At 40.1% G+C, this 25,473-nt stretch overlaps 1 protein-coding gene and 1 long non-coding RNA gene across 5 annotated transcripts; one reads left to right on the forward strand and one right to left on the reverse strand.

Moving 5' to 3' along the window:
* Positions 1 to 10,733: 10,733 nt before the first annotated feature.
* LOC112842702 (uncharacterized) lies at positions 10,734 to 13,714 on the forward strand. 2 transcript variants are annotated; one of them, XR_003214663.1, is made up of 3 exons: positions 10,734 to 10,918; positions 11,664 to 11,775; positions 12,899 to 13,714. It is a non-coding gene; the product is annotated as an uncharacterized LOC112842702 (long non-coding RNA). The 2 variants fall into 2 exon arrangements; XR_003214662.1 differs by having other exon boundaries at positions 11,664 to 11,766.
* Positions 13,715 to 18,078: 4,364 nt separating this feature from the next.
* Positions 18,079 to 25,473, reverse strand: sirt5 (sirtuin 5). 3 transcript variants are annotated; one of them, XM_003457306.5, is made up of 9 exons: positions 25,334 to 25,473; positions 23,870 to 23,973; positions 23,649 to 23,782; positions 23,249 to 23,474; positions 23,058 to 23,145; positions 19,787 to 19,840; positions 19,567 to 19,690; positions 19,098 to 19,213; positions 18,079 to 19,016 (listed from the first exon to the last, which is right to left on the reverse strand). In XM_003457306.5, exons 2-9 carry the CDS (start codon positions 23,958 to 23,960, stop codon positions 18,944 to 18,946), a joined length of 906 nt encoding a protein of 301 aa, XP_003457354.1. In that variant the 5' UTR covers positions 23,961 to 23,973; positions 25,334 to 25,473; the 3' UTR covers positions 18,079 to 18,943. The 3 variants fall into 3 exon arrangements, with proteins under 3 accessions (XP_003457354.1, XP_005462095.1, XP_005462094.1); XM_005462038.4 differs by lacking the exon at positions 25,334 to 25,473 and adding an exon at positions 25,092 to 25,230; XM_005462037.3 differs by lacking the exon at positions 25,334 to 25,473 and adding an exon at positions 24,509 to 24,616.

The following is a 25,473-nucleotide window of genomic DNA, read 5'->3' on the forward strand; positions in this document are numbered from 1 at the left end:
TAAACTTAACAATAACTTTACTGCTGGAGAAAGTCGCTCCCACACGAGGAACAGGTACAGGTGCAGAAGTTGGCTGGGTCAGGGTTGGAACAGGTACCTGTGCAGGAACCAATGGAGCTTTAGATGCCCTGGCAACAGGGACAGGGATAGGCTGACCCCTAGCCACCCTGGAAGCAGGAACAGGCATAGGACAAGGCTCAGGGGTAACTTGAGAATGAACTTAAGTGGAGCAGGTGGTGATAAGTGGACAGTCTTGGAGAGGACAAAATCTGGTGCAAAAACAGTTTCAGAAGTCTTTGCTTAGAAGTACTAAAAACAGTCCCAGTGGATGAAGGCAGTGCAAAGTAAGGTGTCTTTGGATCGACTTTCACAGCAGTACAACATTGAAACTAAAGATTCATTTGGAATGACGATGGGTCATTAAACACCTTTCATAAACACTGGCAGACACTATAACAGAAGAGTCACTAGAAATAATGTCTTTGGAAACGGAGCACTCAGGCTTGATATCAAATTGTTCAGATGGAGGGAAGAGTCTAGGAAAAGTTACGGGATTACTCACCACAGAGGTGGAGAGCTTGTGTAACTGTACATGGAAACCCAATGAACAGGGCGAAGGACTGAAGCAGAGTGAGGTCTCTGGACCCAGGCACATGACCCTTTCTCTGCTGCCGAAAGCCCTTGTTTCGTGGGTGGGAAGCACTTGGTGACAGAGGGGTAGAGCAGACAGACAGAGAAGCTAGATAGGCTGAAGACTTGGTGATCGGGAACAAGCAGAAGTCATGCCGTGGTAGATGTGACAGAATTTCTTTCCCCTGCATCTGGAGCAAATAATATTAGGTTGACCCTGCTGGCATTTGTTCCCCCGTCCAAATCATGCGATAAGGAAGTGGGGGGGAGCGAGAGCACCAACTCGCTGGCCCTGACTTACCGTAGCTCCATGCATCTATGGTGCTACCCAGAATAGTGTCCTTGGAAAACTGAAGTAACAGAGGGTTATTCCAGATTAACGCATCCACCAAACTCAGTCCAACAGACATAGCCCGTAAATCTTTAGCCTGGGAGACGTGGTCCAGGAATTTAATCAGTCTTTCCATTTCAGAGTTATAGTCCAACACGGATGAGTTCACGGTGTCCATGTCAAAACAACTGCCTCACATGTCCTGAGCATCAACATCTTCAGACACTTCATCTTTGTTGACATGTCTGGATCTAGAGGGGTTTTTTTCCTCTTTCCTTTCACGATGTCACAATCTTCTGTCATGATATGAAGCTGTGTGGAGCAGGCAGACTGGGCCCAAATGAAGGACTCTCAGGCTGGACTGAATTTAACAATAGCTTTATTACTGAAGAAAATACAAATAACTAAATACAAGGAACTTAACTGCCAAGAACACATGTATTCAAACACTGAAGGCTTTGAACAAACAGGACACAAGAAGGAGATCATGGCACTGGGCAGAGGGAGACACAAACAATATGGAATCAGAGCAGAGAGGAAACACCCAGAGAACACGGCTGTACATAATCTAACTGACGAGACAGGGAAAGCAAAGCTGAACATGATGCACACAGGGCAAGAGATTATCAGAATAAAACAGGAAACATGAGAAACACACACTGAGATACAAACTGACTAAATACAGGGAACAGAGGGAAGAGACAGAGACAAGACTAGGAAGACACAGAACAAGGGCGCAAAAGTGAGGGACAGAGAGGGCGAGAGAAACCAGACAGACACACAACTGGGCAGACAGACATGGCAGAGCTGAAGGACAGAGACATCAAGCAGTGGTTCCCAAACTTTTTTTGCCAGGCCCCCCTTTTTTACAAGAAAAATGTTCGCGCCCCGCCCCCCCCACAAACACATCCTCCAAACACACACACCCATATTTTGTTTACAAACTCCATTGCGGTTTATTTCACACCTCAAACATTTAGTAAACAATTACGCAAATACAAGTAAACGGCAATAAATTACAGGTCGTAATAAAATACACTACTAACTCTTTTACGCTACGTCCACACCTACACGGGTATTTTTGAAAACTCAGCTGTTTCTATGCGTTTGGGCCTTTTGTCAACACGTAAACGGCGTTGCGATTCACCGAAAACGGAGATTATTTAAAACTCTTTTGCGTTTACGTGTGGACGAGGATTACAGAGTTCGTCACGCAGCGTCAAAGGTATGTGCCTCTTTTCACGTCACGCTGTGCGCCACGTTATTGTTTACATGACATGAATTGCAGAATGGCAGATAGAGACAAAATACTGTTATTGTTAATCTGACTATCTTCAGGTTTTACACGCTTACATATACACACGCAGTTACTGTCCCTGCATTTAGAAAGGCAGAGGCGTCACGGTGTGATTATTTTACGTGTAGTTGTTTTTTTTTTCCTGTGTAATAATTTTCAACATTGCTATCAATACATTTTTCAAAAAATGCCTCTCTCTGCAAAATGAGTTTAAACACATAAACAGCTGAGGGATATTGTTTGTCCGTGATTTGAACCGGGGAACAAATTACGGCAGGATCAGCCTGATATTATTTGTATCCCGCTGTAACTTTACTGCATAAAGAGCTAACATCTCCAAAATGTCAGGAGTAGTTATTACAAGAAGTGTTTGTGAACTAAAAATCAAGAATGTGGGATCCTGTTTGTCCGTGATTTGGAGAGCCCAGCGCTGCTCCCGACGCAGGGAAACTAATTTTGAAGGGGAGACCTACCTTAGCACTTGTGCAGGTGAAGCCAAAGGGAAGATATGCTTCACCATATTTTCCTGTCTTTGACTTGGAAGGAAGTTGGTTTGGAAACATATTTGGCGATGCTTCATCTCCTGCTTTGCGTTTGTGTGGGAGCCCCGTCAAAAACCTGTTCACAGTGTCCAAGCGCTCTTTTTTTTTTTTTTTTTTTTTTTTTTTCATACCACGCCCCCCCTGCAATGGCTCTGCGCCCCCCCTAGGGGGCGGGCCCCACACTTTGGGAACCTCTGAGCTAGAGCGAGGGACGGAGAGAGGGGGTGAAACTGACACCAGTAACTAACACAGGAAACTAGACACAAGAGTATGGGGAACACTGAGGGAGGAATTACTCAATACAAGGAATAACAACAAGACTAAATCTACCAAAGGAATGAATCAAACAATATAAACATTAACCAACCGTAGAATTCATAAACCACAATCAAGATGTGATTTGAGCACCAATTTCGAGTTTTAACTCAAGGGATTTAAGAAAAGTTAATAGCTTAGGTTTTACAGCCATTTTTATAAATAGTTCCCATTTTCAGAGGATCAGTTACATCAACTAGTCCTCTATTACTCCACGACATATTAAGGAGCAAAATATCCATGTTTAACATGTAATTGGTAACCTTTCACTAGAACTCTCAATATGAGATTCAGAGAGGTGTGGATGAAAGTTAAGAATGCCCTCCTTAGGCTGAAACACCAAAACAAGCCTATTAGAGTGACTCCATAGAGTAGTCGCCTACTCTTTTCACAGCAACAAATTCTTTCACAGTAACAAAGTAGCCTGGTATAGTGAAATTATAAGGCTCTCTGTGCTACATAGCATGGACACCCATTCACATTCACAGCAAGCTCAAATTCACCAAGAGAGGATGATAAGTTGGATGACATAATTGGCAGCATTTAAGGAACAGTTTGGTGTCTTTCAACAGGCTCAATATTAATAGCATATTAACAGTGTCCAGCAGCCAGACACATTCCAGTCATTATTTGTCATCGTATCTGGAGATAATATCAGTAAATCCATGTAAAACAGACTTTGTTCATTCTGTGCAAACATGAAACACAGATGAAGGAGGTGCATTTTTAAATTATAGAAGGTCCCCTGGTAATACTAACCCCAAGGAAATAATGCTTTAAATGTCTCCATGGATAGATGTGCTGAAGGATTTTATAAGTAAATACAGGTCACGACAGCTTGAAAAACCTCCCAGATTCAACCTGATCTCATTGAAATACATGAAATGTACTGTATGGTGATCTTGAGAGGTCAAATCCACTCCAGCTTTAAAAAAAACACCAGTAAACAGAAAAACATAGTAAAACCTCGCAAAACACAACAGAAGTGTTTCTGGGGACGCAATAACATGATACACCAGTAGTGGAAATGACAGAAACCAAAAAATGCTAAGGATGATTGGTATAGTATTATAGCTACATGTTTGCTATTAACCAAACCATTTACTGTTAGCTTGTCACTTCTGCAGCTTTTCCGTTCAGTTCAGTTCAGTTCAATTTTATTTATATTAGTAACAAATTTGCCTCGAGGCACTTTATATTGTAAGGTAAAGACCCTACAATAATACAGAGAAACCCCCAACAATCAGATGACCCACTATGAGCAAGTGCTTTGGTGACAATAGGAGGGAAAAACTCCCTTTTAACAGGAGTAAACCTCCGGCAGGAACCAGGCTCAGGGAGGGGCAGCCATCTGCTGCGACTGGTTGGGGGCTGAGCGAAGGAAGACAAGACAAAGACATGCTGTGGAAGAGAGGAAGAGATTAATAATAACTAATGATTAAATGCACAGTGGTGTATAAACACATAGTGGGTGAAAAAAGGTGAGTCAATGCATCATGGGCAGCCCCCATGTCTAGGCCTCTTGCACCATAACTAAGTTAGGATTCAAGGCCACTGTATCACCTCTAAGTTTTATCAAAAAGGAAAATTTGAAGCCTCATCCAGAAAGCAGACACTGTGTCTGTCTCCTGAATTGTTGTGTGTTATCTGGCTTCAAGGATAGATAAAGTTGGGTATCGTCTGCATAGCAGTGAAAATGTATGCTTTGTCTTCTAATGATGCTGCCCAAGGGAAGCATCTATAATCATAACAGAACAGGTCCCAACACAGTACCCTGTGGAACTCCATAATTAACCTCAGTGTGTGAAAAGGACTTCCCATTTACATGAACAAATTGGACTCTATTAGATAGATATCATTTAAACCACAGCAGCACAGTATATTTAATACCTACAGCATCCTTTAGTAACTGTAATGAAATATTATGGTCAACATTATCAAATCAAATCTCTGTACTGAGGGTCTAGGAGGACAACCACAGAGATGATTCCACTGTCAGAGGCCACAAGAAGATCATTTGTAACCTTCACTAACAGTGTTACTGTACTGTGATGAGTTCTGAAACCTGACTAAAATTCTTCAGATAAACGTTCCTCTGCAGCCAATCACTTAGCTGTTTTATATCTTTTAAGATTTTTTGAGATAAATGGAAGGTTGGAGTTTGGCCTATAATTAGCAAAGACAGCTGGTTTTTAAAGTAATGGTTTAACTACTGCCAGTTTGAAGGCCTGTGGTACATTGACAATTTACAGAAATAGGAGGATCATATTTAAGACTGAAGCATTACTTTATGGTAGAACCATCTGACAGTGAGGAACTGTCAGATGATTCTTGCTGTTACTGTCTCCCCAAAAACACTCCTGTTTTCTTTTGCGCTTATTTTCTTTTCTTTTTTCTTTTTTAACATAGGTGAAACCAGTACAGGATGTGGCTTTAACTGATCATGACTAAAATCTAAAAACTGCATCACAGTAGCATGTGTGTTGTGAGCTCCGATGGGTAAATTCAGCTACTGTCTGGCTTCAGGTTTCAAACAGATGAAAGCAAGCATAACACACATACATACACTGCATTGGTTTAGTGCTGACCAGGTAGTGTGGGTGGGTTTACAGCGGCTTGTTTTTTGAAAACAGGTGATGGAGAGCTGGAGACTAAACCATGTAGTCAATGTCCTGTAAATCCAAAACAGCTCAGACATTCTCAGTCCTTCTAACTGGTAAAACCCTCCAGAAATATTTCTGAATCATCCCCAAAACCTTGAAAGCAGTTAATGTTAGTACTTTGCTGCTCAACATTGCTCCAGGCTTCCTTCTGCTAAGGTACTCCACATATAGCTCATATAGTTCCCACAGCAACACATTAGCAGCAACTCTACCATGGTCCAAATAGTGAACAAAATATCTGTGTGCATGTGTTTTTTCATTTCTATCTCTAAAAGGGACCATTTCCGTCATGTGAATCTGGAACTGTCGGGAATGTGGTTGGAGTGAATAAATATCTGGAAATATCAACAATAAAAAGTGAAAAGGGTGACATTTTAGCTGAACAATAGACATGTTTGTAAAGTGAAGACATTGTTGGGAAGTAAGGGTGTGTTACAGCTTTAACTTGATGGGAATGTTCCATCTTGAATGTATACTGGCTGCACTGTGTTTCGTTACTGTGATACAGTTGAATAGAAGTTTCTGAAATAGAAGCCTTGCTGGCTGTAGGAAATATAGCACAGATATTCTTACAGCAACTTGTAACAAAGATCATTAACTCACTTGTGCATGAAAAATATCATTCACTAAGTGGTTTTAGGTTAAGAAGAGATTCACAATCATTACATAGCATTAATATGGCAATATTTATATCTTTAGATGTAGGATGAACAACAGTATGAAAGATATTTGGCTCGAAGCGATACATCATCTGTGCTGCAGTAGGCTAAAAATATCATAGTTTATGAGCTGTTTTATTGTTGCTTCTTTAAAACTAGTAGTTATTTTTGGCTTTTACCCTTTATTTACATAATGGTAACAGCTCATAAGGTTAACCTGTTCAACCAGTTAACAGTGCCCTAGTAGAGTTTAGTTAATAAACCTTTTTTCTCTAAGGACTGGTAACATTGCCTTACATTACTGAATATGAGAGCTTCTTTTTAATAGCAACATAGGATGTCAGCTGCTTTTAAAAGGGAAGAGATCATGTGAGCTGTGGAGAAAAGTTCTAATCAGGGGTGCTGTGTGTGCTTCCCTGCATGCTGCAGATCACAAAAAAAGGCGGTTGGCAGTTGGTGGTGGGTTTTGGAGGGGAAAATTTATGGGTCTATCAATCTTCAGTATTAAAGAAAATTGTAAAACTTTTGTTTTTAAACAGTACTGTATCACCTGTATTTCTTTATATTTTACTTGGAGAATGGTAAGTAGATTCAGCAATTTATTGGAACACGTGCAAACATACATGGAAATACAGTCTACAAGGCAAACGCAGATTTTATACAATCATAAAGAGCTTGAAAGTCAATATTTGATATGACCATCTTTGATCTTCCTCACAACTTGAACTCCCTTAGATAAACTTCCACGTAATTTCTTTAAGAAGTCTGTGGGAATAGTTCTCAAGGTTTCTTGAAGAGCATTTAAAGCTCTTCTTTGGATTTGGGCTGCATTTCTTCTGTTCTCTGTTATGAAGACTGTGCATTTCAGTGATGTCGAGGTACAAGCTCCAGAGAATTCCATGATGTGTTTTTCTATTCTGGTACGCTTTTATTTCATTGGCAGTGTATTCTGGATCATTGTCATGCTGAAAACTGAAGCTTTTGATGCCTTTCACATGGTATTACATATTATGGGGTGACTGTGGCTCAAGAGATTGAGCAGATCAGCTACTAACATGAATGTTTGAGGTTTGATCCCTGGCTGCTCCAGCCGGCATGCCACAGTAAGGTGTGTTCGCTGGAAATGTCACCAGAAAATGGAAAAAAAAAATTATAATTTATCTTTTTTTTGTAGATGTACAGAGTCTTTAAAGATGTGGAGTCATCTTTATAATGGACATGTTGGGGAAGTCCGAATATCTTTGGTGACTGGGGACATGTTACAAAAAGCTTGTTACAAATTTACGGGGTGAAATTTCTATGACTGCGTCTTTAAAAAGAAAAAGCTCCCAAATCTTCACTAGTAGACGTTGAAGGAGTCAGAGGGGGAACTGAAATGAAGTACGTTTTTCTCTTTGCTCTTCTTAGACACAGTTTTGTATGCATCCTTGAGTCTTCTCTAACATGTTGATCAAAAAGTCTTCCAATCTTATAAATGCAACAAAACACTATAAGAAGCAAGGAGGAAGATAAACACAAGTGTTTCCCATGCTCAAGTACTTTGAGGTATAAATGCCTGATCCTCTAGTTACCGAAATTAAAGCTGCTTGTATATGTACAGAGACAAAACTGTCACATTTTATCACTGTTGTTAACATGACTTTGGAGGATATATATTTATTTGACAATGTTTTTATGTACAAAGTATGTCAATCAAGAAAACAGATTTGAATTAAAACCCAAACTACTAGCTTTTCCCAAATTTTATGTAGTTTTATTGCCCAAATCTAAATAAAGAAAAATGGGGAAAAATACAAATAAAAAAAAGCATTTTGGAAAAAATAAAAGTCAAGAAAATTAATATGAAAGAAATCTCTAAATTCTTAAACTTGGTCTTGGCTCCACTCCTCTAGTCTCAAAATGTTGAGTTTTCAAATTCTTCAAAGCTTGAATAACTTTGTTTGATGTTCAAACCCAGTTCTAACAATGTTGGGATGTAAATAAAAAGGAGATGCAATGGTCTGCAAATTTTTAAGTCACAATAGAATATATAAAACTTCATGCTTTAAAACCTGCGAATACCTTTCAGCACTGATGGTGCCTTCTCAAATGTGCAAACTGCTAAAGAATCTAAAGAGGCGCTAATGCACCCCCATACCATCATAGATGTATGATGACATCTAATATTGATTCTTAGCCCGGTCGCTTGTACACACAGATTTTTCCTCAGATTCTCTGAATTTGTTGATGTTATGTTCTGTTGATGAGGAAATACTCAAAGTTTTCACAATCTTACATTGAGGAACATTATTCTCAAATGGCTCTTTTCTAATATAGGCAGAAGAAAATGGATTGATGCATGGATGCCTCACAACTTTTTGCAGATTGGTGAACTTCTGCCAAATTCTACTTCTAACAACCTCTGCCTCTCTAAGATGTTTTTTTATATTCAGACATATTACTGACCTGTTGGCAATTAGCCTAATTAGTTGCAAAATGCTCCTCCAGTTGGAACGTTTTACAAAGGGGTTTGTAACTGGACACAAATCAATAGCATAAAATGGATGTGTGTGTTTCTTTGAGGCATTCAATCTAACTTGTAAAAAATCCCTCGACATCTGCACTTTTTGTAATGAAAAGCCATTTTTTCAAGAATGAGGATAGTTTTATATACAAAGAGTGTTTACAGCGCGTAAAAAATGGATTTCCATTACATGTACAGACATGTTTGCCTATCAACATATGCAACCATCAAGCAGACACACTCATTTTTAGCTTTGAGGATACATCTTGCATAACACTGCAGCTCTAAAGTTTTTTAAAATGTTAAATAACCACATATCTCTCACATGTTCCTTCCTTTCTGTGCACGTCCACCTGAGGTCTTCATGAGGAGAAAACTCTAAGAATAAATCCACGTTCCATACACACTCTGTATATATCCTGCTGCAGATCCTCTGGCTGTTTTTTTTTTTCCTCAGAATGAATAAAGTATAAGTTTTCTTGAGTGTGAATTAAAAATCGATGGCTCAGAGAGTTTGCAGGTATGTCAGTGGATAGAAGGCTGGGCATCTGCGGAATCGTGGCTCAAAGTTAATTCACTTTCACAGTTTGCCAAACCAATGAATAAAATATGATGCTCCAGTTTGCGAAGAAGGGGGAAAAGGGGGAAAGATTCTCTAATTGGAATTTCTGTCCGCTGAATGAGAAGTTGCGGGGAGACAAATTATTCAAACACACAGCAGTTACACACACACTGTACATTTAATCAAGTTGGTCTATTAGGTAAGCCAAGGGGCTGGCATTAAGCTACATCCTTGGGGATGTGGGAATATGAACATCTCCATCAATCAAAATAGGACAAAATTGCCTTGTGCAATCATTTGCTTTTTAAATATTATTTTATATATACAGATTTCCACAGCCTAATCCGTGCTCCACTGTTACTTGGCATCTTCTGTTCTCTACTTTTAATGACCCTAGCGGCTACAGAAATACAGAAAGGCAAACACACGGCTGGAGGCGATAATTCTGAACAAATAATCGTTAAATATTTTCAAATGTTTGGACAAAATAAAGTTGAGTTGCTGCACTGTTTCCATCCTTCAGCCACACAGACTAACACAAGCCCCTGTGCATTAGAGGTCACATGTGGGCACATAGCTCATAAAACCTGTGTCGAGAGGGGCTGCAGCGGGAAGGAACGAAACCATACTGACGTGGTTGCTGGCGACACGCTGACATTGACGGATATTTACCATAACCTCGCTCTGACTTTGGCTCGAGAGGAGAGGACAGTGTGATTCGTCTCTTTGTTGTAACGCTCGCTCTAGTTTGAGCAACCTGCGTTATTTGTTGAAGGAAGTCGCTCTGGTGTGTGTGTGTGTGTGTGTGTGTGTGTGTGTGTGTGTGTGTGTGTGTTTGTGTAGGGGGGATTTTTCAGAGGGTTTAAAGTCCGTAACTCTAGTCTTTTTATAGGATTATAGCATCTTTCAAATTATTCCAGCGGTATAAGTCTTTGTTTGTGGAAAAAGGAGATAATCCTGGTGCAATCTGTGTTTTTATTTCAACTCTTCCATCTCAGGAGCTAGGAGCTCTAGCACTGTGGTAGGAATGCTGTGTTTACTTTGTTGTATCTGAGAGTCAATAAGCTCAGTCCATTTTCCTACAGATAAGGGTTTTGAGATTAGCACGCACACCGTCGTGTTAGAACAACAACAGAAACAGCAAACATCACAGAATTTAGATTTTGCTTGTAGTACTCTTGGTGATTGAGATTAATGTCCGACCAATAAACACTATCATACATTTTTAACACTCTATTTTCTTTTACCTACCTGATATCTTTCCACTGGTTTCTGCTGAAAAGACCACACCTGCAGCACATTCACGCAGATGCTTTCTTATTAATCAACCCCGACGTTTTCTCAGAACTGCAGCCACGTCCCAGACTGCCCTGCTGACATCTCCCAGAAGGTGCTGTAACCCTTCGCAGGGCAAAGGTTTGTAACATGGAGAAAAGCAAAGAAGATACAAAACAGAGGAAAAGTGTTGGAGCTTAAACTGTCAAATGGAGCTTAGCTTCTGGGCTACCAATATCAGACGCTGAGATGAGTGGCCGGTGGCATGCTACATCTGGTTTAGGTGGAGTTTTATCCCACTGCTTTTGGCATAATACACTTGGCATGTTAAAGGTAAAAAGAATTGTTATTCAGAATCACTGGATGTTCCACAAGCAGCTACACCTTGGTTCCAGTTACAATCAGAAATGTGTACACAAGAAAGAAAAGTCAGGTCACAAACACTAAATGACAACGAATGGCTGAGATATGCTACGCAAAGCCAGCTGATGCCGAGCCAAGCCCATCATGATCAGATTGCTGCTTTGGTCCCCTGCTCTGCTCTCCGCTTTTGAGAAGACACGCACATGCAAGCAGTGAACCAGTGAAGCCAAAAGAGTCAAAAACTGCCAGTGGCTACTCAAAGTGTGCTCCAACGGGAGCCTCTTCTCATACACTCCCATGTTAAAATGCCCAACTTTGTAGCAGAAAGGAAAATGTGTATCAAATGGTACAAAAGGGGTCCTTTCCTCTTAAATGCAACTACGGGAGACGATTTCGTTTTTTTTGTTTTTTGTTTTTTTATATAAAAGTGTAAAGTTGGAAAATTATTGAACATTTCAATGTGATTTAAAATACATGGTAATTTTAAAAAGGTCTGAGTAGGATTTGAAGTTTTCTCTTTCAGGGACTGAAGGCCTTCTTGGGATGGCTGTGATTCTGGAGCTAGGGTGGGTTGTTTCCCAATCAGGAGGTCGGTGGATTGATTCCCCAGCTACTGCAGTCTGCAAGTATAACATGTATAAATGTTAGACAAAGCACTTAAGTTTAAAAAAAACCAACAACTTTGTTTTATTCAGCACAGTCTCCAGACAGTCCAGTCCTGTAGGACAAATTCAAGTTGCACAATGTCAAGAATAAATACCTCAAAATAATCCTGGTTACACTCATCAGCTGATAAACACTTCCAGTGAGAACAGCTGTTTTTCATCACCATCACTGAGCTCCTGGATTACAAGTTTGAGGGCTACAGTGAAGTTGCAGATGTAGACATGAAACTTGTCAGATCTGAACCTTTTTGATCTCAGGAAACCAGTGTCTGATGTAATGGTGCTTTTCTGTTCATCTATTATATACAGTCTTGAAACTGAGCGCAAAGGAAGCTGTAAAACAACAGTAGAGGCTAGGGCTGTCACAATACTAGAATTTCATAATACTTATAGCATTTTTGATACCATGGAGGCTTCGTGTTACTGTACGGTCTATCCGCCAAAGTTGTGTTAGCTCTATAATGCAGTTGTTTCTGTCCTGGAAGCAGCTTGCACTTAAAAAACTCTTGTCCTCTTGTGGAGTAAAAATAAAAGGAATATGAAAAGACACCTGGCCATCACTCTTTCAGATATTTCACCAGCTTTGCTCTGCTACTGTTTAAATTTACTGTTGAGGAACTAGTAAGGGGAGGGGTTTTGTGCTTGCCTGTATGCAGCACTGTAATATGAAGTTGTGTGTAAGCTAAAAGAGGTAAAGACAGCACTGTTAGTACTTCTGAAAATTAGTGTCTAATTTAATGGTTTCCTTTAATAGCAATAACTTTTTTGACAAACCTGCTCAGTACTATTATTGCAATTGCTGTTTCGTGGGGGCAAAGTAACTCCATGTACTTCTAGAGCTGTTTTTTAATAGAAGTGTAAAGTTAGAAAATGAAGCAACTTCACAGTACAAATGGACATAATAAGAAATTAGGACAATTAGAGCAGAATTTTGTAAGTTTCTCCGAGGGCTTGAAATTTTATGTGTGTTAGTTTGAAAAATTCTGAGTAGGATTTTTCAGGGGCTGAATGAAACTTGTACAGTATATAAAGGTAGTCATGTTTTTCTCTGTCAGTGTGGTGTCTGACAATGTGTTTCATCCCAATACCCAAGGAAAGTCAGGATGCTGACACCAAGCCTGTAGACATGTGTGCATCCGTCCACGGATATTCCTCCCCACCACTGACCCACCACTGAACCGGACATGCTGAATGATGTCGTCCACGGCTCCTCCAGACCCTTTCACATGTGTCAGTCAGGCTCCACGGTCCCGGGCAGTGAGCACTGGGCCTGTTAGAGGACGTTGGGCCCTCAGGCCACGCTTGTGAAGTCTGTTTCTCATTGTTGGTCAGAGACATTCACATCAGTGGCTGTCACACCAGAGGTCACTTTGTCGGGCTGTGGCAGTCCTCATCATGTTCCTTCTTGCACAAAGGGGCAGATTCCTGTAATGCTGATGGCATAAAAGCCTTCTAGGGCCATGTCCAGCTCTCCTAGAGTACCTGCTTTTCTCCTGGAATCTCCTCCATAGTCTTGAGACTGTGCTGGAAGACACAGCAGAACTTCTGTCGAATGGCACGTATTGATGTGCCATCCTGGAGGAGTTGGACTACTTGTGCTTCTATAGGTATCACTTTGCGGGGGGGTCAGCAGCCTCCACCTATAACATCATTCCTTGGCGATTGATCACTATTGTACCTCTAGTGCACCTGTTGTTCATTCCATTAACATCAAAGCAGCGGAAACTGATTAACAACCCCTGTGCTACTTAACTGACCAGATCAATATGAATGCTATACTCTGATTAGAATTAGAACCACGATGATACTGTAAAGTGTGCTAAATGAATACTGAAGGACTTCAGTTGTGACACAGGGACTGGAGGAAGGAGACAGCTGTTCGCTCGGCTCAGTCAAAAGTGAAAAATAAAATGACCACATATTGTACAAAATGTATAAAAACTACATTTTTTTCCAAAAAATGTATCTAAGTTTGTGAAAAAAATCTTTTGACTGATGAGGGCAGTATGTTTATAGGATATAGAGCTTGTATTTTCAGATACTGTAGGTCTGACCTATATTTTTTCCCATCCTCTTCTATTCCACCTTTTTTTGTCAGCTTTCATTGCCTCTCTTTCTCCCTGACAGGCCTCGCTGGGCAGTACAACTGAGATTGGTGTGAAATCGCCGCCTAACAGCCGGGAAATTGGCTCTGTTATTTTTGGAGCAGAGTCATGGGGGACCGTCGGACCATCATCCTCTCTCTAATGAGCAGGTGATGGAGGCGTAGCTGTAGAGGGAGAGAGGGAGGCATGGCGTCTCAAACACCACACACATGGCAGATGTACAGATGAGAGGGGAGAGGGAAAACAGCACCGCGAAAGGTACCCGAGTAAAAGCAGAGGAAGATGGAATGAATTGGTGAGATGAGATTTCTTGGAGCTAATATGAAAATCAGATTAGCCAAATATTAATAACGCCTGCTGACAGAGCAGGGATTGGATCGTGCACAGTTTGTGTTTATGCTGAGATAATAGCAGTCTAGGATGTTGGATTCTTTGTGGGCAGGAAAGGGAAATGTCAGGCACATAAACAGCAGGAGGTTCCAGACTTTTCTGACACCTGAAATCCTGCGACTGTTGAACAAGAAAAGGTTTATATTTTTATAGCCTGTCCTAAAATAATAACAGTAGTGCCAATACAGATTGTTCAGTTTCAGAAGTGTTACTGTTTATAGGACTTAATCCTCATGTTAATACGGCCTTGACTGCTCTTCCTAATATGAATCCAAAGTAAATGATAGGTAGCAAAACCAGTCAAATCTTAGAGAAGTTTCCACTTGATGCTCCCAGAATCAGCTGGGTTTGGGCAAAAAAAACTTTATTTATAATTAAGCCATGTAAATTTTTACCTCCCTACTATGAACTGTCTGAGTTACAGTTCTTCTACTATATGGGGTGAGTTGATATTTGGCACTTTTTTTAATTGCCTTACTTTTTCCAGCAATTTTGAACTAACTAACTTCTCAAGTGAGACAGTCACAGAAAAATTTCAGGGCTGAAAAACACATTTGAGTTCTGTAAAAAAAAAAAAAAAAGAAAAGAAAAGAAAAGAAAAAAGAAAGAAACACTGCGACCAAAACAGTTTTACACCTACGCTAGGTGTCACAGTCTAAAGCCAAAATCAAAATTTCTTAGACATTTTTTTTTACCAACTTTAAGAATCAATAAGGTTTTAATAGCAAAATTCATACATTTGTTGTCTAAAATGTGAACACATAAAAAGCATTAGTACATTAGATTTTATCTACTTTCCAAAAAACTCACTGGAGAAAACCTGAAAACATGCTTTTTGTAAAAACGTTAAAGGTTGATATCACCAAGTGGGATAAGTGACTGCTCAAAATAACTTATAGCACATGAAAGGTCTCCTGTTTACCTACACTATGAATCCACTATGAAATTATTTCACTGGCACCGTGTTCCAAGTATGGGAACTTTGATTTTTGGGGAATTTTGTAACATTATTTGTTGTACATACCTGGTCAGTCTTGAAGTGGCAGAAGATTATGGTGGTGTTTAATTCATTAGCAGTTTAGCAGCAAATTGTAGGTGCCGATCTGAAGTCTGAAACTGGTTTTGCACAGTCTTCCATCATGATACTCGAGGATGTTACAATTCTGTGCATGTTCAACTTACAACAGGGAAAACAAGTATGGCTGGATATTGTATATGGTTGCTCATGCAGATGCTCATGAATTTATTGTCAAAATTCACCATTGTAATGGTAATTAAGAACCACAACTGATAATCTCTGGTCATTACTGGTTATGTGTCGATTGCACAAAAGCTCCTTTGAAATCTGAAAAGACACGCTTGCATTTTAGTTTAAGTAATAGGAGACGTGAAAAAGTGAGAAACTAAGTTGAAGCTTCAGCAGTCTGAGTTAGAAAAAAACTATCAAGAGACCTGTGTATTTATTGCAAAATGCTTTTTTGTTATAATTTCTACCCCTGAAGGATTCAGTGCATGGAAGCACTGTGAAGGTACTATAACAGTATAAGTATCTTGACCAATAGTACTCCAAGATTTCTGAAGTCTTTCAAATTTTTGTTTGTTTGATTGATTTTTCTTGATTTTAAGCCACCTAGCCTATGGCTATGAATCATTCAAGCATTAAAAATAATGCAGGCACTGGTTTAGCTCAGTGGGTGATTAGGCAATCATATGCCGTATAACCAGAGAGCAGTAGGCCTGTGTTCGAGTCTGGCTCGCAGCGCTTTGAAAAAAGAAAAAAAAAGACAGCTGGATAGTGTAGTGGTAAGACTACACACCTTCGGAGTGGGAGTCACAAGTTCGATTCCCATCCAGTATCCAGTAAGGGTCCTGGCTAGACCCCTCATGCTAAAAACAAAGCCCTGGAATGGCGCGGCTATGTCTGCAGCCTGTCCACAGCTCGGACACAAGAGTTTCACTACATGTTGTACTCTGTATAATTGTGTATGTGACAAATAAAGGTTGTTTGACTCTTTGCTGCATGTCTTCCTCGCTTTCCTGTCTGTACACTGTCTCTATCCAATAAAGGACAAAAAAAAAAGTTATTAAAAAAATGCATCCAACTCAAGGAGTGAAGCATTGTTGCATCTACACATAACAATTTGAGAGTCAGTAGTTAAAAATGTTGTATATCTCAGCATGGTGTGGAATGTGTCCTTGCAGTATGAAAATTATCCTCTTTAGATTTCAGCAAATTAAATTTTGTTTTCTTGTTACTCCTAAATCAAGTGCATAATCCTGGATACGTGGCTGCTGCTCATCTGTAGATAGTCCGCTGTTTACCTTAGCCTGTACATGACTGTTTACTCTGGAGGAGGCTGTAAAACTTTGTGAAAGGAGTCCAATACAGGTCAGTGAGTCAGTGAAGCTCACGTCTGACAAATCATAGCAATACTGAATGAGTTGTTGAGAATATGCTGAACTTTATTGTTGATAAGCACTGCTGCTTTTGCTACTGTTAGCTGCTGTTAGCTGGCATTAGGGAAACTTTCTTTGAATGGGATCTAACATTGTTAGAGTCACACATTTAGTGAATAAAATCTCATATGATGTGACAAAGAAACTAAACTGTTTATCAGAGAGAAAGTGGGATTTTTAAGACACATAAGTCGGAGCTTAGCTGTCATAGGGTTAGCTTATAACCAGTTGTTGTTTATCTGGCTCATTGTCAGAGAGAGACGGGATGGTCGCATGTCTAATATAATGACAGTAAGTACCTGCAAAAACATCAGCAATAAATCATCTTGTTTATGCATGTTTTGAGTTGAGGCTTGAGGTAAGGAGAAAGACATTTTATCCATATGTCAATCACACTGTCTCTTCCCTCCACATTTTCACATTTTATTTACACAAGAAACAAATGCTTGTGTGAAGAAGGCTTTTGTATTCTGCTCAGCCAGAGTAGAAAAGCACTATATAGTTCCATTTATCATTACCTTGTCTAAGAGAGCTCAGACTGTGTTTAACCTTCAAAGGTTGTTAGAAATGTACAAGCATATACATTATTTTTGTGCACATTTCAATAATTTGCTGTCCCCACTTTTCATTTTCCTAGCAAAATATGAAGACATGGCAGATAGCGCAGGACTTTTACACAGAACTGTACATTCTCATACAAACTGGACGTTGATGTTCATTTCCAGTTTGACTGTTTGTGTGTGTGTGGTCTGCATTTCTCATGATCCAGATTAGAGTGGGGCGTATTCTATGGAGTCAGTGTAGCATTTTTGGGAACTTGCGACAAATTTATAATTCAGTTATTGCTGCTGTTATTTTTGTCTTATTTTCCCTGTAAATTTTTTTTTTTTTTCCAAATCACTGTAGTGATATTATATTATTTTTGTTGATATTTTTGATAATAGAACATGAATATGTACATCAATAGTTTCTTGATAGATGTTTGTAATTTCACTTCTTTCAAACGATTGCTGATGATCTTCTGATCTTGCAAAGATCAGGTGTGATACAGTAATAATACACAGAAATTCAAACTGGACTCCACCAGTGTACACTGTGTATTTATGCTACAGTGATGATAATGGAGGGGGGTTGTGCTAGTTGTGGCCAAGCAGCCAAGTGTCAGGCACAATCTCATCTTTGAGATGTTTGCAGAAAGCAGAACATCACCCATTAATCACTGCGGTAGCATAAACTCTCTGATCTTTCCCGATTCACACTGCTGCATTACTTGAAACTCGTGAAGTATGTTAGATCCACACAGGAAGCTGTGGTGAGACACTTCAATTTGTGAGACTCCATTTATTTTGAATCATTCAAATTTCCACAAGCTGTTCTGATAGTGTGAAAATATTAACAAACACGCGACAAATCATTGAGCACTCACATGTGCATTGCGTGTCCCCATGACCGCTTGAGGTAACACACAGGTCCTGTTGTCCCGGCTTTAACAGGAGCACACTCGTAGCCGCTGGAAGGTATTATGCACACCATTCCTCACAGTCTCTAAATTCACACAGCATCAACATACGCAAGCCCCACATATCCCAGGCAAAGCTCTAAAATCCTTTAGGAGTCGTTTTTTTTCCACGTTGGAAACCAACCACCAGGCTCTAACTGAGGCAGCTAAACACTGCCCCCTATTGTCAGGCAATCAAAAGCCTTTCGTTGCCCAAGGAGTGATGACGTTGGTTATGGTATTTAATCAATTATCATTGCTTTCCACTGTCTTCATTTTCTTTTTCAGCAACTCATTTTTACCAAAAAAAAAAAACCCCCAAAAACCCAACAACAAACAAACTCACAAATCATTGTTGACATCAAAGAGGGGTGATTTGGCATTACTGCAATATCTGCTGCAACCTGATGACAATTAAATCAGTTACTCTCATCACAGCCTAATGATTAGAAACCAGAAGCCACTCAATCAGCAAACTCTTACAGTTGTGTGCACATATTGATAATATAGTCAAATTCTTAAATGTGTTATCTGTGTGACAGATAATTTGTTGGCCTCGTCTTCACATCCTTCACGCTGGTTGCTCGTCACACAGAAACTAATTTTCTTGGCACTTGTACCAGTAAACGTTTCTTGTTTAAGACAACCCGGTCTCTGTGAAGCCAACATTCCAGGAGTCATGTTTTTTTCATTCTTGTTCAGTCTCGTGGCGCGCCAGTGCGGGAGGTAAGGTGGTCCCACAGGGGCCGTGGAAGTGGAACCTGGGGAGAAAAAAAAGAATTATCTACAGAGTGCAATGACATTAAAGAGTGTGTGATTGTGCAAAAGTAAATGACACGTGCTTGAAGCGCATGGTGGCGGGAGTGTTTTCCATGTTGAACTCGGCCACAGGGACGCCTCTGACTGCCACCTGAGGAGCAAACATGGCTGCAGGATACACGACGGATGAAGTACCGACCTGCAAAACGAGATACCCAGGAAACAGAGACAAAGCTTCTGCTGATTACTACAGCGAGAGAAACTAGAGTGCCAAAAAGGCTGCTGTCAATTAAGCAGGCCACAATTACATTCTGTAATAAAATGTAACTTTTAAAATTTGAATATCCTGCCAACATTGCCAAAAAAAAGAAAAAAAAAAGAGGCTTTTTGTGTTGCTGAGGTAGGTTTACTTTTCCTCTACAGGTGTGAAGCTCTGCTGTAGCTGGAAAGATGCAGTGTGGAATCTCTGGTCCTATAGCATCCTCTATAAATTCTCTACCTGTCCTGTGACTACACACACACACACACACAAACACAAACAAACACACATACCACGAGGCAGAGGTCACAGCTGTCCAACACTTTCTCTGCACGGGTGAGGATGTCAGCATCCAGAGTCTCTCCAAACCAAACCACAGCTGGTCTAAGGAGACCGTGACAGCCTGTCTGCTCACACCTGAAATACACACACACACACACACACTTTGTCAAAACAAATAAATTCATTTGAAAAGAATTGCGTGTTAAAAGAGAGAGCGTGAGTGTGTTTTACCTGGGCAAATTCTGGACTGGGATCTCGGCATCTCGTGTGTCTGGGTCCGGAGCTCTGAGACAATTAGGTTGCCTTTGAGATGTTAGTTGCCACTACCAAGTGAACCACTTCTAAATGCACCTAATATTTCTCAGACATAGTCAGACGCAGGGCTACAGGTGTAACTGTTATTCACTTGAAAAAACTAGTTCCAGCAAGTTAAAAAAAAACAAAAAAAAAAACACAAAACTCTCAACAGACTTTGGAGAAAAAAATTGGGGCTATAACCTTTATTTCAAAGAAATAATTTTTTTAGGCAAAGATAAAGAAATGAAGAGTCTATGCTCAGTTTTTACTTCATATTCTTACTGAATATTGCTAAAGTAGCTCTGTGTGACTCATAATTTGTCTATGGTGACCTGCCTTTATCCTGTCTTCCTCCCACCACCCCAACTAGTCATGGCAGATTCCTGCTCCTCACTGAGTCTGGTTCTGCCACAAGTTTCTTCCTGTTAAAAGGGAGTTATTTCCTTCCCACTGTTGCTAAGTGAGACAATGGTTATTGTACGTTTGGTGACTGTTGTTGTCATTTAAATGGTAAATGGACTGATTCTTATATACCGATTCTACTCTTCCAGACATCCCACATTCAATCATTTACACCCATTCACATAAGCACTTTCTCCTATGCTTTTAGCGCTTACTAGATAACGTTCACACACATTCACACTCCGATGGATGCATCAGAGAGCAATTTGGGGTTAGTATCTTGCCCAAGGATATTTGACATCATTGAACGACCAGCCTTCCCGATCAGTAGATGGCCTACTCTACCTCCTGAGCTACAGCCACACCCCCATTTGGCATTATATAAATAAAACTGAACGGAACCTGAGCCGCAGGTACACTGACTTTCATGTATAGCACTGCCCTCACAGATGTACTGCATTAAAGACTCAAAGACCTACAGTGATTGCACCACAGAGACTGTGGCCATGGAAGTGCTTAAAAAAATAATAAATTATGAAAAAAATAGCTTCATAATCAATAATTGTTTAATAGCTTGTCATTTTATCTGCAAGGTCACAAAACCAACACCAACAGCCAACTCAGAGGCAACTCCTCCACACAAGGAGTCAGCTGGGAAGGACACGGGCAAGACACCTGCCAACACTATCAAAGAGGAGGTGGCATGTTACAAAAGCAGCACTCTGGTGGAGGATAAAGCACTGGCACGGTGGAGAAGCAGTACGTGTAAATGCCCTCACACTGCCATGATGGCAAGATGCTATCCCACTGTGTCTAGCACCTCACTTCATAGTGAGAGGGTGTTCTCCACAGCAGGGGACAGTGACATTATGAGCTTTGTACTTTATTGTGAGTGGTCTCTTTTTTTTTTACTTGTTTAGAATGCAGACAAAGGTATTATAACTTACTTTGGTTATACTGCATTTCACAAAATCATTTTTTTGTTTGTTATTTCAGGGGTAAAAGCTCTTTAGGGTTTCTGTAAAATCCACTTTAAATTTGTTTGGTGTTGTGTTTAGTTGTGCCTAGTGCCAACGTGGGGCAGTTTCCAATTTCATTGTACTATCGTACTAGGCATGACTGTGCAATAACGATAAAGAGTTATCTTATCTTATCTTAAATTCATTTTTTTTTTATCAAAAGCAAAGTTATATTTTGATGATAAGAAAAAGTGACCTGCTCCATGATTAAAATCCATGATCTGATTAGAAGCAGGAGTTCTGTGATCTGTTACACCCCTGCTTCTAATCAGATCACTTTTTCTTTCTGGAGGAGTTGCCTCTGAGTTGGCTGCTTACAACAATTAAGAATGAGTATCTTGGAGACCTGCACGCAAACCTTTTTGAGGCGAGTGTAAACCGCTCTTCCCCCTTGTCCGAATAGAAACACATAAGCAGAGAGAGAGACACTCGCGGGACCATAAAGTATGTTTAAGCCTCCCTTATTTTCCACAGTGGCTACAGTTTCATTTTTTCACCATTATACTGATATATAATTGAAATCCTGGTTAAACTTAACAACCTCATACACTTGTGCCTTCTTCCATGTGAATCTGTCTGACTGTTCTTTGTCTATTTTTTAGGATGCATGTGACCCAAGTGATTGCAGGGCTGTGTCGTTGATGTCGTTGGATGAGTGGTTCTGATATGTTGGCTTAAAGCTGGTTGCTTGTTATGAGCGTTTCCGTGAGCATTAAAGCATTCCACAGCCTCTTAATCTTAGTGGGATTTGTTGTTTATTTGATTTAGATTTAAGTTTTCAGATATTAGCTTTTTGTGATTTTTTTTTTTTGCTGTAAAAATACAACTTTTATCCTTGTCAAACTGTGCTGGCATTTCCTTTAGATTCGACTACAGAAATGTGGACAAATGATGTGTTTTTGCAGCAGGCTGCTAGCAGCAAAGTGCCCAAAGATACAAATTAAACTTGTTTATGTGTAGACACAACACAGGTTCATCCCTTGAGTTAGCCATTTTTTATGCTCGAATGATTAAAAGGTCAGTGTTAAGTGTCTTAACAAACAAAACATTCCTCTGAAATTGGTCAAGTACATGAACTGGACTGAAAACGACAGAAAGACCTCCAGAAAGCCCGGAGAAGTATTTCTCAAGAGCAGTTTATAAAGTTACAAGAAAGTCTGGCTCCTTGGATACAAAATGTGAAGAAATAAGGGTGGCTCAAAAATTTCTGACGATATTTTATAAAACAATTTTCATACTTTTGACTAGAAAGACATCGCAACTCAGAATGATATTTTCAGTTCTTTAGGTTTTTTTTTTCATTGACCATTTGCAGTGCTGTAATAAAGCACACCGGGATGTCGCCACACCTGGAGCAGTAGCAATAGGAAAGAAAATTAAATTAATCAGAATCGCTAACAGCACAGTCAGTACAGATACGTTTCAACATGACACGATCGGTTCTGCTGTTCATTCTGAATTTCAGCGCGTGACTTCATCCACTCTGCAGCTGAGACTGAATTCACCACAGGAATATTTGTCAGCTATCAACATCGTCCATTTTAAATGTCAGGTAAGTGGCACGGTGGCTTCTAAAGTGACATTTGATTTGTGTCACATATTTTCCTTTTTCACCGTGTCATCAGGCGTTATTTAGCTCACTGACATTTGACTGACTGAAACAGCCCGCTTTCTCTGGCATTTGGGGCGCAAATGACTGCGATCGATATCTCTTATAACACATTTTCATACTGTTGGCGAAAAACAGTCCAATATAACCAAACCACACTGGATGACGCTCTTACCCTTTGCCCTCGAGGGCAGCGCAAATAGGGCTCTTGTAGTTGGCTGCTTCATGGCCACAGGTCATGCAACGTGTTTTAAACAGACTTCCTGTATTTCCACAAAAAACAAAAAAAAACAACACATACAAAATATGAACCAACAATTATCATACAGAAAAGTTTGTTTGCCTGCATCAGACATCTTTACTCACCGTGGATCTCCAAGATGTTTTTGGATCCAGCTCGGTGGTGGAGCTCATCGATGTTCTGCGTGATGACGGTGACCTTGCGCCCTTGTTTGCTCAGACGCTCCTCACACTCAGCGATGGCCAGGTGAGCGGGATTGGGATCTTTTGTGAGCATGACCTCACGCCGGTAGTGGTAGAACTCCCAAACACGTGAGGGATTTCTGGCAAAGGCCTCAGGCGAGGCCAGTTCCTAACAGTTTTGAATTGTGCAATTAGATTTTTATCATGCTTGCAGTGTTTTATGCCATATCGAAAAAATATGACCTAAGATTCTCTCTGAAATATTTTTAAAGCGAATATTTTTAAAAACTCAAAACAAAGCAGGAGAGTTGGTTGTACTGGACCAACAGCTGTAGGTGCTCACCTGTGCTTCCCACTTTCTCCAGTAGCCTCCCGCTCCTCTGAAAGTAGGAACTCCGCTCTCCGCACTCACCCCTGCTCCAGTGATGATGGCAATATTCTTGGCTTTGGAGAAAATCTCCCTGAATGCTGCCAGATCTGGATATAAACACAGCGAGGCGGTGAAAAGCTACAACAGTTTTTGCTAACAGATTTGTGGCAGAGACTGTAAATAATCAATTTTACCTGAGCTTGGTCTAGCCATGGCTTTTCTGCCCCCAGGTTTTCTCCAGTGGGCAAATAAAACAGCTCTGCAGGTAAACTGGCGCACAATCATCAGGTTATTGCAACTGGGGAAGAAAGACAAGACCCTGTCACTATTTATAGCTGACTCTATGGCTTTATATCTGATACTCCTTCCACTAGCAAGCCAAAGTTTAACAAATTGAGTTTGTTAAAACAAACATATGAAAGTTTTTGTCTCGCGCAGCAGACATTATTTTGTGCTCCAGTCTAATGGATTTATTGATCAATCTTGAAATGCCTTTGAAACAAAGGTACTGTTAAAGTGACGCCTTGTCTGGGTCAGTCCATAGAAACTATTGACTCTCTTGATTAAAAGGTTACTATTTATTATCAAAGACAAACATAGAAATTTGTATTTCATAGCATACATGTGTCAAGTCTTACAAAGCTCATTTACCCATACTCTTAGCTATCAACGCATTTACTCTGTTCACTGTAATCACTCGATCTACCACTCAACCACAGTAACCGTATAATTAAAAAACATTTCCCCTGTGTTATTTGACCATCATGCTAAACAGAGTAGATTATAGAAGGAATATTTAGCAAAAAATGCTGTAAGGCAAAGTGTAAACTCACCGCCATCTGTGTACTTTTTCCTCATACCACACTATTTACTCTTAGTGATGTCACTTCAAGAAACATGCGCAGTATTTTTGGTGCAGACGTGCTGTTACCATGGAAGTAATTATGGCCAAATATAAATGATGTTACGTTAACAGAAACATTTTCCTTTATGGACACCATCACTGCATTTTAAGGTAGAATTATCTGTGCTACCAAAAAAAGTGTGACATTGACATAGAATATGAGCGCTAAGAAATGATATCCGAAAATCCATATATTTAATGTTATTTTACTTATAATAATAAACTAAGAAATGTACTTGTTTTTAAGTCACTGTAAACTGTATAAAATACACATGCATTATGAATATGTTTATACTGCCCGTGCAAACTAAAACGTTTGTCGTCTGTGGTGTCACACTGTCTCGTTTTTATTGGTTGAGCATTAGTTGTATCTGAACCATTTTTCACTGCTGTCACTTTTGTTAGCTGAAAGGTCATTGTAGCTTTACTTAAGTCAAAGGTCATGTTTATCACAACACAAACATGCACCTTCTGCTTCCTTAACACTGTTCATTATTCACAATACTACTTACTTAGGTTGCGAAACAAATGATACCGTATCGTTTATCCTAACTAACCGATCAAGGTTTATACTCGAGCACAGATTGGTAGCTGACCATGTATGCTAGGTGGCTAAGCTAACGACATAGAAGCTAGCGCTGGTAACCAAGGAAACAACTATTGGCAGCTAGCTTGACATTAGCTTGTGAGGCCAGCATAGCATGTCTTTGTCTGTGTTCGTGGATGAACTGGGTATGTTCGCAACACTAACTACCTGGCAGACCGGAGCTTGGACAATTAGCTGGGGCGTTGAGGAAGTGGGAAGGCGTCTTTTCCTCTACTTCGGCTCAGCAGCTGCACCGGATTGGCTTCGCTGTGAGGACATGAACCTGTCAGGGAACTCAGCGAGGTAAA

The sequence above is a fragment of the Oreochromis niloticus genome, linkage group LG17 (assembly GCF_001858045.2).
Source record: "Oreochromis niloticus isolate F11D_XX linkage group LG17, O_niloticus_UMD_NMBU, whole genome shotgun sequence".
In the NCBI taxonomy this organism is placed as follows: Eukaryota; Metazoa; Chordata; class Actinopteri; order Cichliformes; family Cichlidae; genus Oreochromis; species Oreochromis niloticus.